General features: G+C 42.6%; 1 protein-coding gene across 4 annotated transcripts in view; it reads left to right on the top strand.

The window, feature by feature from the left end:
- The first annotated feature begins 407 nt into the window (after positions 1 to 407).
- Positions 408 to 18,841, top strand: part of MYB (MYB proto-oncogene, transcription factor) — a 32,589-nt gene continuing 14,155 nt past the window's right edge. The window contains exons 1-12 of one of the 4 annotated variants that reach the window (XM_032339446.1): positions 408 to 715; positions 5,126 to 5,243; positions 7,079 to 7,150; positions 8,614 to 8,706; positions 8,953 to 9,173; positions 10,896 to 11,130; positions 12,401 to 12,481; positions 12,956 to 13,060; positions 14,334 to 14,588; positions 15,479 to 15,841; positions 17,370 to 17,512; positions 18,721 to 18,835. In XM_032339446.1, coding sequence (XP_032195337.1) covers positions 693 to 715; positions 5,126 to 5,243; positions 7,079 to 7,150; positions 8,614 to 8,706; positions 8,953 to 9,173; positions 10,896 to 11,130; positions 12,401 to 12,481; positions 12,956 to 13,060; positions 14,334 to 14,588; positions 15,479 to 15,841; positions 17,370 to 17,512; positions 18,721 to 18,835 — 1,824 coding nt within the window. In that variant the 5' untranslated portion in view covers positions 408 to 692. Of the gene's footprint in view, positions 716 to 5,125; positions 5,244 to 7,078; positions 7,151 to 8,613; positions 8,707 to 8,952; positions 9,174 to 9,976; positions 10,360 to 10,895; positions 11,131 to 12,400; positions 12,482 to 12,955; positions 13,061 to 14,333; positions 14,589 to 15,478; positions 15,842 to 17,369; positions 17,513 to 18,720; positions 18,836 to 18,841 lie in introns of those variants that run through there. The other 3 variants (XM_032339445.1, XM_032339448.1, XM_032339447.1) reach the window with 3 other exon arrangements.

Raw genomic sequence — 18,841 nt, 5'->3', positions numbered from 1 at the left:
CTGCCTAAAATCCAATCCCCAATGCAGTACTTCCCCCCGCCCCTCCGGCCCTTGCCGCCCCCAGGACAGTGAGTCAGAGCCCGGCGAGCTCGGGGCGCTGGTGCCTGGGGCACGCCGAGCCGGGCGACGGTGGCGCGGCCGCCGAGGAGGGGACGCGGCAGCAGCGGGACGTGGCGCGAGCCCGCGCGGCCGCTGCTCGGGAGCGGGGTTTGCGCAAGAAAAGGCGCCGCGCGGCCCCCGGCCGCCCCTCCCCGGCCCCGGGCTCCCCGCCCGCGCGCTGTTCGGGGCTCACGGCGCGCCAGGCGCAGCGCGGCGGCGCGAGAGGCGAAGGGGAGCGGCGGCCGGGCCGGCGGGCCGCAGCCAAGGCGACCGCGGAGGCGGCGGGCAGGGCGCGTGCGCACTGCAGGGGCGCCAGATTTGGCGGGAGGGGGAGTGTCCAAAGCTCTTTGTTTGATGGCATCTCTGTTTACAGAGTTTACATTTTAATATCAACCTGTTTCCTCCTCCTCCTTCTCCTCCTCCTCCGCGACCTCCTCCTCCTCCTCCTCTTCTTTCTCCCGAGAAACTTCGCCCAGGCGGTGCGGAACGCCGCTGCGCAGCGGGGGAGGGACGCAGGCAGGCGGCGGGCAGCGGGAGGCGGTAGCCCCGTGCGGTTTCCGCGGCTCCCAGCTGAGCCCCGCGCCCGCCGCGCCATGGCCCGGAGACCCCGACACAGGTAACGGGGAGCCCGGACGGGCGGCCGCGGGCGGGGGCGCGCGGGGCACCAGGCGCTCGGGGAGCAGGTGGGCATGCATTCCCGGATCTTCTGCGGGGCTGTCAGATCCTGCGAGGACCTAGAGCCTCTGCCTCTGCAGCAGAAGCCGTGAGTGGAACTGATGAATGGAAGAACCGATGCGGGAAATATAGCAGGACGTCAGGAAGCATGCCCTGGGGTTCATTTTGCAAGTTGCACGGGGAGACGTTTCTCCTTAGGGGGTTAAAAAAGCAGCACCTTCCAGCCGGGGGCTGAGAGGTGACCACCAGCCCCGAGGAGCCCACTAGGTCCCCGGCTTGATGCCGCGGGCGTCGGCGAAGGAGTCGCAGCGTAATTGGTGGATGCTCTGCTATATGTTTGGACTTGGAAGCGCAGAGCATATGGCAGATATAGGGAAAATGCCGGATTGTTTAGTAGCTGCAGGTAGTTCCCTTAAATTTCATTCATTCCTTACGGAGGCGAAGAAGAGCAGCAGCTGACAGGCGGCTGCCTGGAAGATTTTAGGGAGAAAAAGGATCTCTACATTTGCAAATTGGTTTAAGCCCAGGTTTTGAAAGCTCTCATCATAGTACTCCGGGAGGCTTTTATTTCTTATGCAAGCACTTAACACGCACTCAACACGCGTCCGCGCCGCACATGTCCCTGCACTTGGGGAGGCTCGCCGGGATGATGGGCGAAATCCCCTCACGTTGTGGCTGCGCGGAGGGGAAGAGGGAAGAGGACGAGGGAAAGATTCGTCCGAACTGTCAGTCGTTGGCGCGCCCGCTTTCCCCTGGTCTCTGCACTTCCCGGACTGGACGCGCCGGAGTTCCCTGCGAGCCGCGGGGTGCCGGGACAAGCCCAGCGGCCGTCGCGGTTGCCACTCAACGGAAAGAGACGGAGGCGGGCAGCACCCAAGGCCGCTGCCGCGCAACCAGGACGCAATCCCCGCGGCGCTGGGGCAAGAGGTCCCGGCGCGGCGCGGCGCGGCGCGCACACGTGGACGCGGCTGAGTTGCCGCTCTTCCCCACGCCCTGCTCCAGCCGCCTTAGGTGGTCGGTGCAGAGGAAGGGTTGACCGGCCGACCCTCGCTCAGAGGTTCTTGGTATAAGCCCTTGGAGGCAAAGCAAAGCCAACCTCTTTTCCTTCTGGTTGTTTGCTTTTCATGTACTTATTTGGTTTTGAACCGGCTGTCGCTTGTCCCCGCGCCGCGCTGGGAAGTTGCAAGGAGCGTGGGTGCGGGCTTGGGCGGTGCAGCAGCACCCTCGGGCCCGGCCTGGCCAGACGGGGAGCAGCTCCTAGGCCAGCCTCGGCGCCCAAGAAAAAGGGAGGCGACCTGGGGGGGCCCTGGGCAACCAACGCCTGCCCTGGGCCCGGCCACGCGGCACGGGGGTGCTGCCCCTGAAGTGGTTTCACCTTCGCCTTTGGGACTTAACAGCAGAGCAGCCGAGGGCACCTTTTTTTTTTTTTTTTTTTTTTTTTTTTTTTTTTTTTTCTGAGAGCAGAAACTGGGAGGAGGAGGAGAAGGAAGCTGGGAAGGGGTTCTGGGAGGAGGCGCGGTGCAGGCTCCGCGCCCCGAGATCTCTGCGGGCCGGGTGGGGCGGGGCTGCGCAGTTTCCTTGCAGCTCCCAGGTAGCGGAGAAGGGTGGCGGCCGGGAGGGGCGGGAGCCTTGAACCTGCCTCAGGGGGAAGAGAAACCCCGCTGCGGGCTCAAAGCCGTTTCTTGCTGGGCGAGCGTCACAGGGATTATTAACCAGGTCAGCGAAATGAGTCTGAACCCCTTTTCTAGAATCGCAGTAGCGGCTACAAGGCACTTCCTCCCGCTCCCCTCCCTCTTCCCAACCCCCAACCCCCAACACCTCTTTTCTTTTTCGTTTCTTTGCACGGTTTGTTTCCTTGACAGAATGTAATATTCATAGTTGTACTCTTGTAACCACACCAGGTCTAGCAGGTGGGGAGTCGAGTGCATCAAGCTTGAAATCAACCTTTGTAAGTCCTCTAACTGTTGAGTCTGAGAGCTTGTCAGAACAGATGAAGGAAAAGTTATTTCAGGTCCTTGGTAGAAATTAGTCGTGCTATTTAGGCTACCGGGACAACTTGGAGCCAGGGCATCGCCTGCAAAGCTCAAAAGTTGGTCCAGGTGCCAAACCTGTTGATGGCCCCCGGAGGAGACTGGGAGCAGCCTTGGGCTCGCCCTGCTCCCCTTCTGGTCTCTTCAGGACCTGCAGAAGTCCCACGCCACGTTTTCCCCCAAGACTCTGGTTTTGCACATCTCTGCTTCCGTGCTGAAATTTGAAAAAGCCCTGAAGACGTGAAACCATCATTTATTAGCGCTGGAAAGTACCTTACTAATAAAATCCAAGCCCTTAGGTATAGGCGAGGAACTAAGGTCCTGAGAGAGAGGAAGTGATTTGTCCAAGTCCTGCAGGGAAGTGGAGGCAAAATTAGGACTTGCACCTTTGCCTCCAGAACTTGTAGATCTGTTTGATGCCTATCCTTTCTCACCTGACGTTGACTGCCCCCTATGGGCGGCCGCATTTGTTGCTTGTTCCTGTGAGGTGAGCTGTTTCTAGGAGGAAAGTGCCCAATTACTAGTTTGGAAAATGTAGTTTCTCACTTCTGAAAATATCCAGATCCAGCCAAACTTAAAAAGTTAAAGTAAATTGAATCTGTGACTCCTTTTTCAAATTATTCTGCTCTTTTTGGTATTCCTGATATTTTTGTAAGGAGGCTTTCCAAGAAGCTCCATGTGAACCTTTCCAAAGATGCTGACCTACAGAAATATACATATATATATACACACATAGATATGTATATATATACACATACGTACATATACATATGTGTATATGTATATATATATTTATAGGAATCGATTCTATTTATTAATCAAGTTGTTTAGAACCTCTCGTTGACAGTGGGGAACAGGATGAGATTCTTGTTTAAAGAATAGACACTAAATGAAAAACTCATTGTAGCTTATAAGTACAGCTTAGTGATCTCTTTTGTGGTGGCGTTTGAAGTTTGGATCACATGCTACTTGTCACCATGCAACCTGGACCTTCATTTTGTGCCCAAAATAATAGTTTTAAATTATAAGAACCTCAAATTCAGGATTTTGGGGAAATACTTCTGCTTGACTTGTAAGGGGTGAGTAATATATACTTTTTAAGTTAGTTTGGGAAGATAAAACCTGATATAAATACAAATTTTCTTTTTGAAAATCATGATTGGCACTATGATGTTGCTTTCTGTCATGATTTTTTAACTGTACTCAGTTTGCTGGATTTCTCAGTATTACAATGAAAAATTTTAGTGAAGTTTCTAAGATAGCATAATTTCAGATAGTTAAGGTGCATTTATATTAATATGATAGAATTTAAGATAGCATATCTTATACACGGCTGTAACATTACTGTCATCTATTTAGTATATGATTAATAAACACTTAGTGTAGAGTTACTTCAAAAGTCATCAGAATTCAGAATTTGGTCTACTAGGTAAAAGAAAAGGCTCTCCTCAAAATATTAATGCATTTTTTTTAAACCCACCTGGGGGAATCCCTCAGTTTTGAATTAGGTGCATCTTAAGAGTTGTCAAATACCATTCAGTCAGGGGGAAAAAAACCAAACAAACAAAACCAAAAAAGTAAGTAAGAGTGTGACTACCAAGTGGCCTAATTATTCATTTAGTTACTTAGGAAACTGAGTATTGTCATTGCAGCCACAAGTTGGACCAACTGGCCTGCAGTTTTGAGCTATTGGATCTTAATGTTGTGCACAAAGCAGTCTGATCACTCGATGGCCTTATCCTTCCTTGGGTTTTTAAAATCCTCTCCTTTTACATTTTCTTAATCTTCTCAATCTGTAAGGGATAACTATAATTGTATTGTCAGGTGTATCGCTTCTTGAATTCTTTCTCTGTCAATAAAACACCAACCCCATTGGAGTAACATAATTGAGTTGCTTGTCTTGGAGAAATTTTATTCCAATGCTGTGATGTAAGCCAAAGGTTTCAAGCATGTGCTTATGTAAAGGACACAGGCTCCTGTTTCTTTTATTGTCCTTAACATTAAGTTTTCAACTTAAACCTTCATTGGTTGGAAGGTTGTGAAATGTGTAACTTGTCGCTGGCCTAGGAGTCTCAGCAGGTTCAAACATGCAGAGCAGTAAGCACGTGCCAGGTCCTTGGCCGTATCTGTGGATACCACTACCAGCAGAACCAGTGCACAATGCTAGAGCAACAGAATGCAGAAAACAATCTTGTCGTGCAGGTTTTCCAAATTTTATCTCCATAACCTTTGAAAAGACCGAGTCTTCGTGTAAATTTTGTAACCCAGTAGTTTAAGTCTTCCGGTTTCAGTCCACGTCTGCCCATTTTTTATTCCTGCAGCATATACAGTAGTGACGAGGACGATGAAGACATTGAGATGTGTGATCATGACTATGATGGGCTGCTGCCTAAGTCTGGAAAGCGCCACTTGGGGAAAACTAGGTGGACCAGGGAAGAGGTAACTAATTGTGTTATCAAAACATGGAAGTGTATCAATTTATGAAAAAAAAATGTTTCGGCTAAACGACAGGTGCTCAAACTCATTAGCAGGCTCTTAGAAGTCTTAGCCTAGCCTGCCTGTGCAGCATGCTATCCTCTCACCCCTTCCCCACGGGTACACTCTACCATCCACTTCCAGATTCTTCATAGTTCTTTGAATGTCCCCTCCTTCTCACTTTAGATTTAATCTGTGGTTTTCTCTGTGCCTATTCTGTTCTTGTCCTTCTGCTGCGCTGCTTCTTACTACTTCTTTATCACTTGTGAAGACATTGCCTTTTCTTTGAGGCCATCCCTGCCTTCCCCAGGCAGGTGGGCTGTATCCTCCAAGCACTGGATACACATTCTTACTTATTAGTGCTGGAACATGCGTGCCTCCCCCAGTAGACTGACAACAGATCTGCTGAGAGCAGGGCTAAGTGTCTCTTCCTTTTTGTGTTCCCTGAGCCCAGAATCACTTGATGCAAAGGAAAACATTAACAAGCGTTCTCTGTACAAGTGAATGAATTGCTATTTCCCAAAACAAAACAAAAGTTTGAAACAAAATACTCACAGAACTCATCTTGTCATAATGGATTGATTAAACAGTTGTGATATGTAATATTTCACAGAGCCATATACATGAATGTCTATTCAGCTTTCAGTGATGGATGGATATATGTCTTCTTCCCACCTTCCTTTTTCTGCTAGCTTAGCAAAAGCTTGATCTTTCTACTTAAGGAACTAATACTTAAGGGGCAAAAATTATTCATGTATGGGGAAAATTGTTTTCTTTAAAGTTTTCCAAAACAATTGCAACTTGCAACTGATTTTAGAGGATTTTATGTTAGAATAAATGATATTGACTCTTCTTCAGTTTCATTCCACCCTACTTCACTTAAACCAGAACCCCTGTTGATAGGCAAGTGGGATTGGCAGTGAGGTCCATAGGAAATGCTTAGTTTATCTATGGAGTGATCTTAGAAGATCCTGGGAGGTACAGAAGTTTTGTTGTTAACACTGGTTTCCTAATTCCTGTGTCTGTGTCCTACAAGGACCCACGCTGTGTGTGAAAGTTATCTTTGCAGAAATGTGGCGTTTTTTTTTCACTTGAAGGGATGTGTTTAGAAAGACACTTGAGACCTGAAAGATTTCTTCCTGAGGTTTAGTATCTTCTGTGTTCTGATAAGTTTGGCCTCGTTTAAATTGTGACTATGCTGATGCAAAAATAAAATTATTTTCTTGTATTATCCGTGACTTCAAATTTATTCTAAAAAGTGATCTTCCATTTTTTGCATGAAAGAGGTTGAACTAGCTAAATGTTAAAATAAAACTTGAATTATTTCTTACTCAAGATGCTGTTTACTGTCATAACTAAATGTCTGTTGACTCTAACATTGGAGTTCATTTTTTTTTTCCCATCAAGCGAACTTTTAATAGTTTTCATATACTAAACATTCCACGAGCCAGGCATTACGCTAAATGTCTTGCATCGCTATTTCATGTAATCTCCCAAAACCCACATTGACATCAGCATTCCCACTGCATAGAAGATGACATTAAGGCCCAGAAAAATAAAATGATATACCCAAGCTCGTCTAACTATTCAATAGCTGAGTCGGGTTTCAAACTCTGGTGTGTCAGACTCTAAATAAATCTATGCTCTAAACCAATATATTACATTAATATCTGTTGTATTTGGATATTTTTGAGGGTTTTTTTCTGGATTGGATTATTGGTTTGGTTCCCTTTTACTCTTAATTGAATAAAGCTATACTGTAAATGACTGATATCCTAGATTAACTTTAAATGTCTTAGGATGAAAAGCTAAAGAAGCTGGTGGAGCAGAATGGAACAGATGACTGGAAAGTTATTGCCAATTATCTCCCGGTAAGTCTGTAATTTTTTTCTTTCTGTAAAAGGAAATCTTCTCCCAACATTTATGTCCTGGAAAAAGACATTAAGATATTACACATTTGCTCATAGATAAGAAGTAGGAGGAGGACAGCCTCATCCATAACTTATAGTTTATAGTTTCTATTGTAATGCATATAACTGGGGTTTCTAGAGAGATTGTAAAAAAAATTTTACAACATTTTTTTTAAAACTTTGCCTCTTGTTTTATCTTTTTATTGATTAGAATAATATAAATTAGCATTCTGATGGTAGGATGACAAAATTCCTGATATTTTCTAGTTAGCTTCTTTAAATTTCCTATTTATTTAGATAGCCATATTTTTGGTACCCTGGCTGAAAATTTTGGTTTATCCTTTTTGACTTATCCCACTTCCCTCCTCCTACTTCCAGGCAGTGACTGTGGAATCTGGAATTCCTTTGTCAGTCAGCCCCTTCTTTCCAACCTCCTTGCTGTTCCACAGGTTTGGCCCCCTTCCCTCTTCTGTGGACAATTACAGGGGCTTCCTAACTGGCTTCCCTACCTGTAGCCTTCCACTCTTCCATCCATCGCAAACATTGTTAGCTCATGGAGCTTCCTCGAATGCAGCTGTCCCTGAACTTTTCAAAATCCACAGCAGTGACATAGAATCTCACAAATTAAGGGGCCCATGACCTTCCACATGGCGCCAACATACAGCTCGGGTTCTGTTTTCTACTTCCTCTATGTGAGCAGGTTTCACTGAATTCATTTCTGCTTTCCCTCCTTTGGGCTTTTGTCTCTGGTGATGTCTCCTCCTAGAATGTTCCAGCCATCCTTCCAAGTCCCTATCAAAAGCTTTTCCAGACTCTTCCATAGGAAACATAATTTCTCCTCTTAAGGAGAAGCTTGTCTTCTCAGTCCAATATCCTTTTACTTTGGTTTCTTCTTACCTGTGAATCAAATTCTGCCTTCTATTAGTTGATTATATATTTGTCTTTTTTTTCTTATAAGATCACCCTCTCTTATAGAGTCTCTATTTATCTTTGTGCTGTAATATTAAAACTCAAGGGCCTAAATTGAAGCACATCTCTTAGTTTGAATGGGAGGCAAACTTTAGTTATTTGGAATGGGTTTCCATGAAAGCCTGACTGTCATGTGAAATCACTAACAAGTCTTAGTCTTAGTCCACAGAGGTACTTCTACGGGCTGAGGATAAGGTAAGTTAAACTGACATCTGTACAAAATGATGTTTTGTACTGTTTCACAAAGGAGGCAGAGCTTCTAATTTTAGATACAAATTGGATATATTCTTTGTATGTTCACTAGCTATAAGTAATGAGCGATCGGTAGGCTTTCCAAACATGCCCTAAAATGTTCCTGAATGTGCGTTTTGTCTGTGTATGACTCATACCACGAGAAAGCCTTCATGTGCTTATCACATCATACCTATATGACAGTGCATACTTTATTTGTCTAGAATCGAACAGATGTGCAGTGCCAGCACCGATGGCAGAAAGTTCTAAATCCTGAACTCATCAAGGGTCCCTGGACCAAAGAAGAAGATCAGAGAGTAAGTTCTTCCCTCATTGGTGTGTGAATCACAATTCTGACTATTCCCCAGACATCTTTATTGAATGTTTCCCAACTTGAGGAAACAGGTAAAACGTCAGGCAGCTGAGGATTCTATTCCCATATTTTCAGTGAATGAAAGCAGATTCTTAGACATTTTCTAAAGAGCTTGTAACACTGAAGAATGATTACACTGAGTCAATACATAACATTAAAACATAGGTTATTTTTGTGTGTTTATCTGAAGGTGATAGAGCTTGTACAGAAATACGGTCCGAAACGTTGGTCTGTTATTGCCAAGCACTTAAAGGGGAGAATTGGAAAACAATGTAGGGAGAGGTGGCATAACCACTTGAATCCAGAAGTTAAGAAAACCTCCTGGACAGAAGAGGAAGACAGAATTATTTACCAGGCACACAAGAGACTGGGGAACAGATGGGCAGAAATCGCAAAGCTACTGCCTGGACGGTAATAATATGTCAAAAAATATATTGATTGGGAAGAATGAGGGAGTGGGTATTGAACATTTTGTTTTAAATGTATGGTGAGTGAATTACATTCCAATGATCATGTTTCATGAGATATGCCAGATCCATAGGTTTTTAAATTGGAGAGCTCTTAGCATTTCTTTGGTCAAGTACTTCCAGAATCCACCCAGCAATGCATTCTGGGCCAAGTCACTGAACCTTCCTCAGCTTCGATCGCCCCACTGGCAAAATGAGGAAGAGCCTCCTCCACAGGGCCAATGTTCATATCAAATAAAATGGATGTCGAAGCACTCTGTAAACTATAAAACCTCTAAACACATAGAAGGAAACTGAGAATCGACATCTTGTCTCTGGTCTGAGTTCGCGCAGCTGGTGAAGTGACCAGAAGGAGCTCAGCTGTCATTTTCCTGTTATTAGCGTTTGTTTCATTTTACCACGTGGCTTCATTTTTCTTCCTTTGAAGAAGCAGAGCATTTCTAGAATTATCATACTGCTTCCAGGTTTTTAAATAATGCCAGTGTTATGCTTTCTTTAAATGGACAAGGCACAAAAATGACCTCATTATGAGGGATATCTATAGAAGCTCATTTTTGTCCCACTTACCCCACTGGAACACTTTATAAACACATTTTCTTTAATTTGGAAGATACCTTTCATTGTAAATCTTATGTAAATAATGTAAGATAGAAAAAATTTAATAGATTTTATCCTTGAGCTTCAGGATTGGAGAAAGGGTCCTTTCAAAGAAGGCCATGGCTCTGATGGTTTAGGTAGTGTTCTTGTGTGACCTTCCAGAGCTGTTCCTCCCTCATGGAGGGTTCAGGATCAGCTTAGAAAATCCAAGAGGCTGAAGAAAGTAGGGCTTTTGTCCCATTTGGCCTGAGAGGATATGCTGTTGATTCTTGTAAAAATTTAAGGGGCAATTGAACTTCCTCTTTCTTTAGCATACATTTCCCCACCCCCTTCAAGAGAGTAAAAGGGAGGCTTAAAACGGTTTTTGTTTTTGTCTTTTTTGAATTGAGAAACTGTTTTCCTGAGAATTGAAAGACTTTAGTAAAAATGCTTTGCATTTGGAAAATACACTGGGACTTAGCATCTTTCCCTTCTGAATCCCATTTTCCATTCTCACCTCTGGTTAGAGAACAGTTTGAGGTGGACTGCAAAAGGTGGGCGTTTCTTTCTTTTTTCTTTTTCCTTTTTTTTACTAAAAATTTCGGCCTAGTGCTCTCTGAGATAAAAAGCAGACAGTGATGGTGACATCGTTATCATTCACCAAACTTTATTGTGTGCCCGTTGTGGTGGGTAGGCCCTGCTAAGCCACACTCAAAGGAGAAATTTTCTAGAACAGCTGTATCTCTAAGTTGTGTGTTATAGCCTCGTACCATGAACAGTCAGAATAAACACGAAGGGTGGTTGTACTTAAAATATTCTTTTATCAAGGAAACAAAGTGGTTCAAGAGTTTAAAGATTTCTAGAAGTCCACGTATGTTCCATATGGGATAATGAGAAAAATCTGTGGATTTTCAATTAGGTAATAGGGGAAGCATGACTTTTCAGAGGTCCAGAAGACTGAAACAGTTAAAACAGCAACAACCCCAAAAGACCAGAAGAAAAGGTCTCTGAAACAGTTTTCTGTCAATTAACTCTAACCTGAATTGAAATTTTTGTTTGTAAAATTCTTATGTGATCTATTTCTGTGCAGAACTGATAATGCTATCAAGAACCACTGGAATTCTACCATGCGTCGGAAGGTCGAGCAGGAAGGTTATCTGCAGGAGTCCTCTAAAGCCAGCCCACCAACAGTGGCCCCCAGTTTCCAGAAGAACAGCCATCTGATGGGTTTCGTTCATCCTCCGGCGTCAGCTCATCTCCCACCGGCTGGTCAGCCCTCGGTGAACAATGACTATTCCTATTACCACATTTCTGAAGCACAAAATGTAAGCCGTTTCTGAGACGTTAGTTTCCTGAGAGGGATGATCAGTGATTTTAGCTCTAGGTAGAAGGAATACCTCACACTTTTATACTTTTCAGAGAACTTCCACAAACAGACTTCCTTCGATCCCCACCTACAGCCTTTGAGGTAGATGTAGGGAGATGTTATTATCTGGGGGCACCTCCCCTGAAGCCAGGGTGTTCAGTGGTCCACAAAGAGTCACCCAGCTCACAGGGCAAGACTGGAGGAGTCCAGGTTGTTGGATTTTAACTTAAATGTTTCAGATCAAATTAGCTTTTGCATGTAAATTTACTTAACAAGCTCTTGCTGAAGCAGAAGGGGGAAATGAAAATGTATTTCCCTCTTCCAAAATGAAAAGTGCATGTCATATTAAAGAGGAGATCGTTTGACACTAAAATTCAACAAGTTTGATTCTGTAAGTTTGATTCTGGTAGTGATCTGGCAGAAATGTCTTAATTTATTCCTTCCCAGAATGTTTACCTTCTTACTCTGAGTCAGGAGCAGGTTTGTGACACCATTATCTGATTTCTCCTTTCACTCTCCTTTGGATCAGTGTGATTCCTTCCTAATTGTCAGGTATTTCTATTTAGGGAAGGAAATTTCCATAATGGTTGGGAAAAGAAAAATAAGGAGAAAGAAGATAATAAGATCAATAAATTAATCTTACAACTAACAGTAACAGATGGTGAAACTTAGCCAAGAATATGGAGCTCATATGCAAATTATATTCAAAATATATTCCTAAAGAGTTTTCATTCTTCTCTATTCCATACATTTGACTACAGACTTACCAGAAAAGTCTCAGATGAATGAACTATCATAGGCAGTTCTGTGCTCTTTACTAAAACTTATAATTATTCCAAGAAAAATACTTCTATTATAAACAGCTAGAGCCATCAGTTTTTTCCCATTATGACTTCTTTCATACATTCATGAATGATTTTTAGGTTATGTTTTCATTGTGTTTCATTGTGCTTTACTCTAATTAAGGAATACTCACCAAGATCAATGAGAACTTTAAATCTATGTTCCTTCAACTACTTACTTAGCCATTTTTAAAGGCTTGACTAAATTTTCAAATTAGAGGGGTTTTTTTTTCTTTTTTTTCTCTGTGCCTGAATTTTATCAGTAGAGTTTTGTTTTGTTTTGTTTTGTTTCCTCAGTCCTAGAGCAAAACCTCAGGAAGCCAAGTCCCCTAATGCCTATGTGATCATGAATGACTCGGCCTTTGTTTGTCTGCCTTTTTGATCTAGGTCTCCAGTCATGTCCCGTATCCTGTAGCGTTACATGTAAATATAGTCAACGTCCCTCAGCCAGCAGCTGCAGCCATTCAGGTAAGATCATTTGAAGACCTTTTCCTCAAGAAACTCATGGGCTGTTCAAAGCAAACTTTTTTAAAGACGTGCTTTATTTCTTTCATCTAAACACTTATTTTCACTTGATCAACTGAAGTGAAAGAGAGAGAGAAAAAAAGAGGGCATAGTGAAGAGGGGGGTGGAGTTCTGGCCAGCAAGCTACCAATCTTCACTTCTAGAGGAAACCTGCTCAGGAATTCTCTGGTTCTCTGACGTTGTCAGCTGAACCAGCACATCAGTGAGTGCCCACTCGAGACTCAGATCTCGCATCGCTCCCTTACATCTGGAAGAACCTTCCCAAAGCTTTGTACAGTGGCTGGATTCAGCTGGCGTTGGTCTCACACTGAGGCTCACAGAGCCCAATGGTCCCTCACAACTGTGGGCCACAACCACTGAATCTACAGCTTCCAGTCAGGCCCTTGAATTTTATTCTCTCTTAACTTTTAATTTCAGAGACACTATAATGATGAAGACCCTGAGAAAGAAAAGCGAATAAAGGAATTAGAATTGCTCCTCATGTCAACTGAGAATGAGCTCAAAGGACAGCAGGCGCTACCGGTAAGAACAGAACCATGTGCTTCAGTGGGGGACAGACAGCATCGTCACCCCCATGCCCTCTGTCTCTTTTCCCTTCTCTTCTAACTACTACATTAACCATGACTATAGATCCATTGATAGTGTTTGAAGAGAAGTTGCTTGTGCTAAAATGCAGTTGGAATCCCAATGTATGTTGACCAAATTGAAGGTGGCCTTTTTGTGTGGCAGAGTCCACTTGTGGGGGCCACCATCGATTCTCTTGTTTTCTCAGGACTGTTATCCATTCAAAGACTAACTAACAGATATAAATGAATGAAAATCTGCCATTTTTTACAAAGCTCTGTCTCTGGTATCTATTCATTTGACATTTTTCTTTTTCTATCATTTTTCTTAACCTAGATTTTCTTACTTTATCATTTCACATATGATCTGATGCCTGTTCATATATACATGGGAAGAAGGTATGGATAAGTGCTCCTTAAATAACAGGACTGCTCTCTTTTTTGCACGCATGAGAGCCGTGTGGACCACTACTGATTTTTTTGGTGGGTGGGCTGCAAACTGAGAATGTGACATGTACTTTGTAACCTATGTAGTTAAAGAACAAAGAGAATAAAAGAGATGTGATACCCAGTAGGAATTCATAGGGGTGGATTCCTTTGTGGTTAAATAGTAAGACGATTATGTGCATATGTTAGTTCAGCCACTTTTTAACTTTAGTTCACGTTTTGCAATGTCTCTTGTTGCGTGGTCATGCTGAAAGGCAACTTCTGTTAGTGCGCTCTTCTGCTTTCCTAACCACGTTGATCTGGCACCCCTTCAGGGCCTCAGTGCAACTGGTAACATTCAGAAGGGATAGAAGCAACAAGAGTATATGCAGATATAAGGAACTCTAACTCTTGAGTCTCCCGGCCTTTCTGTAGGTTAACAGGACAATTCTTAGTTCGCAGCAACTATATGTGCCCTTTTGGAAGTTATGTTAAAGTAGATCTTGAAGGTGGCCTGTGTGAGACTTGTACTTTGTGACACAGTCCCTCTGTTTACAGTTTTAGCAAAATGGTGACAGTGAGGGTGCTCATGGAGGTGACAGACCTTAACGCTATTAAAAAGCAGGGTCTTGCATCGATAAAAGGAAACATCTTGACAACTGTTTCATAGGCGCAAGTTTTGGGTGATGCAACTACTTTTATCTTTCCTCCAACAGCATCTGATACCTTGTGCAACTTCATTGCTAAGTTCCTTCTCCCTTTCTTCTCCCCGCTCTTTCTTTGCCACCCCCCCAACCCCGCCTTAGACCCAGAACCACACATGCAGCTATCCCGGGTGGCACAGCACCACCATTGCTGACCACACCAGACCTCATGGGGACAGTGCACCTGTTTCCTGTTTGGAAGAACACCACTCCACTCCATCTCTGCCTGTGGACCCTGGCTCCCTACCTGAAGAAAGTGCCTCCCCAGCAAGGTGCATGATCGTTCACCAAGGGACCATCCTGGATAACGTCAAGAACCTCTTAGAATTTGCAGAAACACTTCAATTTATAGATTCTGTAAGTAGAACTGGTAAGACAAGTTTATGTTTTTGTAGATGGATTAGGAAACCCATTTCTCAGGTGATAGCCATTTTCTGTTGCAAAGATCATGTTATTAGCATATATTAATGTAAAAGTATGATTTCGGCCTTTGCTTCTATGGTTTTTCAGAGATCTGAATTCATAGACTACCCAGATAAAAGGTAGCTTTTCACGCATTTCCTTCAAAACGCATATTTCTTTTACAATAGTAAAGTTAATGACCTATAAGTAGATTTTGGCTTATGAAATGAGGTTTGAGTTATTTGTAACTTATTTTACTTTGTTACTTCTTTGTGTTTCTCCAGAACTGTGCTTTGCTTTTGGATAGCACATTAAGAATTGTGTTTACTCAGAACTTAAAAGCAGCCTTTCTATGTATCTGAAGCAGGAAGGAGTTCACTGGTGGTACATGGCTCTCACCACAAAACATTGATTATTGATTCCCAGTCCCAGCTGGTTCACTAAGACAAACTATCTTTAGTGAAATACATGTGAGTGCAGCACCCAAAACGTAGACACTCAGTTAATTTCCTTTGTCACTAAAAAGCATACTTATGGCATATCCATCATATAGGATGCCCCTTGCCAAAATGTGCCATCTAGAACAGGTTTCCTTTTTGCTTTGGATTGCGTGAAGTGAGAGAGTTTGGGGGGTTCCCTATGGCATGTCTGCAGGGACTAGCCTGCAGGCAGCATGGGAGACCCGCCATGCAGCGTCCCAGAACAATCATGAATCCTGAAGCCATTTCTCAAGAGGCCCAGGTGTTTTGTCTGCCGTCAGCATCTCTTCCTCAGTGCTGTTTCAGGTGGTGGCACGCAGCAGGCACACACTGTCTCAAAGTTCTGCACCTCCCACATTGTTTCAGGATTCTTCATCACGGTGTGATCTCAGCAGTTTTGAATTCTGTGAAGAACCAGAGTTTTCACCTAGCCAACAGCATGCAGGCAAAGCCCTACAGCTTCAGCAAAGAGAGGGCAGAGTGACTAGCCCTGCAGGAGAGCCTAGCACGAGGGCGCACAGACTCAAGTTGAACGAGGGTTCCCTTGACCCGCTCAAGCCCTCACCTCCTTCGAGGCACAGCACACTTCCACTGGTCATCCTACGAAAAAAGCGGGGCCAGGCTAGCCCCTTGGCCACTGGAGACTCTAGCTCCTTCGTATTTGCTGACGTCAGCAGCTCAACTCCCCAGCGTTCCCCTGTCAAAAGCCTACCCTTCTCCCCTTCACAGGTAGAGCACGGTTTCTGCACGGCTTTTACTAATTTTCAACAGCCACTCGAGCCTTAATAATCTGGACACTAATCCTTTGGAACAAATGACTAATTACTATTGCCCTCACTGATTCTGTTCCATCGTTGACTCTGGCTGTTGCCACGTCATACTGCCTCCCATAGCTGGAGCCGTCTGTAGGCTGACTGCTGATTGTGTCATAATGCTCTCTTTCTTGCGGGTAATTTGAAACACTGTTAGTTGCATGGGATGTGCTTTTATTTCCTCCAACGTTAGAGTTTAACATTTCTATCCCTTCCTTTTCTCCCATCCCTTCCCCCTCCTTAAAAGCTTTAGCAGATTTTCTGCCTGTTTGTTCACTTATTATTTTGTGATTCACTGACCCAGGGAGGAGGGAACCAAACTGGGTTTGGAGAGCATTTGGGTTGCAACCAGAAGCTTGAGAGGTTCTGATCCATACTTCAGTGGGGAAAGTTTTGGGAAAGCATAAAGAACAAATACTTAAGGAAAACAACTTAGGTTTTAATTTTAATTTCCTCAACATTGGCTTCTTTAGGTTATGCCATACTATTTTATCAACATGGTTTTTGCCATGAATATTCTCATTGCATAGAGTTTTTTCAAGGCATGGAAATTATAATTCTTATCAGAGACTTGTAGTCCTTAATTGCTAAACTGATTGAAGTTATTAGATAATTTGGCACTTTAACACATTTTCCCAAGTACGTCTATTGAGTTTATTTTAAGGAGAGCTTTAAATATGAGCAAATGAAGCACCCGCCCCCCAAATTATCTTGTTATTTGTTTGTATCTTCCAAATTGTGTTCTGGAGAATATTAGTTCTGCAAGGCTTTAGTAGATGTTCCAGAAAAAATCTAAATATATAAGAATATAAGCTTGGGAAACACTATGTCACAGTTAAAATTGGTTTCTTTACTACAGGACCTCTCAGAGTTTTTAAAGACACTGATGCACTTTGTGAATATCCAGGAGGAGATTATGATATGTTTGTTTCCCAAACTTATTTTACCTTAGAACTTTTTGAGGAACACCTATGATTGCCCCAGAACAATGGCATTCTGAGAAACATATCTTATTATTCAAGAACTTTCCATATAATGCAAACCTTCCATCATGGTAATTCGTAGGTCATTAAAGAGAAAAAAAAACAGCATGAAAGAAAAACAATAATTACTTTCCAAAAAATCACTTTAAGGCTTATAATCTTAAAGTATGTAGCTCATTCTCTTTAATGACAAATAGTATTTATTAAGAATATTTTCATAGGATTTTGTGAGTTTTCCAGCAATGACCCTAGATTTTATTGCTTGGAAATTACACTCCAAATTGCACTCCAACTGAAATAAAACAATACCCTGTCCAACATTATGTGCCTATTAATATCGTTATTATTTTACAGAATGGGTCAGTAAAACATACTCACTTGTTGTCATGGTGTGATATTTAAGTCGGGCTGAATAAAGAATCAGTGCTTATGTAATTTTTTTTTCTTTCTTTCCATATTTAGTTCTTAAACACTTCTGGTAACCATGAAAACTTAGACTTGGAAATGCCTTCTTTAACTTCCACACCTCTCAGTGGTCACAAATTGACTGTTACAACACCATTTCATAGAGACCAGACTGTGAAAACTCAAAAGGAAAATACTATGTAAGTGCTTGGTTCAAGAATAAAATTATTTACTTTCATTTAATTAATGGAATTTAGCCTCCAAATATCTGACCCATTTTTATGTATCTAATCACGGATATTCCCACATTGACTATATCTGTCGTAGGCACATTACAACTACCTAGGGGTGGCAAGTCAGTAGGTAAACTAGATTACATTTTGTAACTCACTTCAGAATGTCCTATTCAGGGATGCCTGGGTGGCTCAGTGGGTTAAAGCCTCTTCCTTTGGCTTGGGTCATGATCCCAGGGTCTTGGGATCCGCCCCACATCGGGCTCTCTGCTTGGCAGGGAGCCTGCTTCCTCCTCTCTCTCTCTCTGCCTGCCTCTCTGCCTACTTGTGCTCTCTCTCCCTCTGTCAAATAAATAAATAAAATCTTAAAAAAAAAAAAAAAAGTCCTATTCAGAAGGACTATGTAGGACCACATGTAGAAGTGAGATCATACTTCTATAACTTTTCCATTCAGTTGTTCCATTTGCTCAGTAAGGCTTTTTCTTCTTCACTAAGGATAAGATTTTCATCCCCTTTTCCTCTCTGATTATAAAACTCAGAATAACAATGGTATGGTTCTTTGAGTAGTGCATATGCTTTAATCTTATGTTTCCTTTTTGAAATTTATCTATAGATAGGACTTCTAAAATCCCCAGTAATATCATATGATCAGAAGCTAAGGAGTGGTTAAGCAATGTTTATATTTTAAAAAACCCTTCCCCAATTCAAAGAAATGGCGGAGAACATCAAGATGAATTATAAGAAACCTTTAAAAAATGATATCTTACAATTTCCACTTACAATAAGTACATTTTAAAAGATTAACGCATGTTTTCTGTTGTGGGCCTGTTTTAATGAATAGATCAAATTGATTTTTAAATGACAACAGATCTTTATAAAGCTTTTAGTCATTATAAAAACCTAGGATCACTGTGTCTCCAGAATGATGAAAGAAAGATGAAAAAAAAATAGTTTAATCCTCTTAAGAGTATCGTAATTTGAACTATTTGGTAATATGTGATATATATATGTATATTATCTTTTTCTTAACAACACATATATGGTTAATTCACATACCCAATTGTATATCAATAACAGAGTTTATTCAGTACAAAAATATTGCATTTAATAGATAGAGTGATGGGAAGGACAAATGTTCTTCTATAACTGAACCAACACTTGTTTTCTTTTTAAAGTTTTAGAACTCCAGCTATCAAAAGGTCAATCCTAGAAAGCTCTCCAAGAACTCCTACACCGTTCAAACATGCCCTGGCAGCTCAAGAAATTAAATATGGTCCTCTGAAGATGCTAGTAAGT

The sequence above is a fragment of the Mustela erminea genome, chromosome 4, assembly GCF_009829155.1.
Source record: "Mustela erminea isolate mMusErm1 chromosome 4, mMusErm1.Pri, whole genome shotgun sequence".
Classification (NCBI taxonomy): domain Eukaryota; kingdom Metazoa; phylum Chordata; class Mammalia; order Carnivora; family Mustelidae; genus Mustela; species Mustela erminea.
Note: the sequence above shows the minus strand (reverse complement) of the source record. Positions and strands in the feature narration are given on the sequence as shown.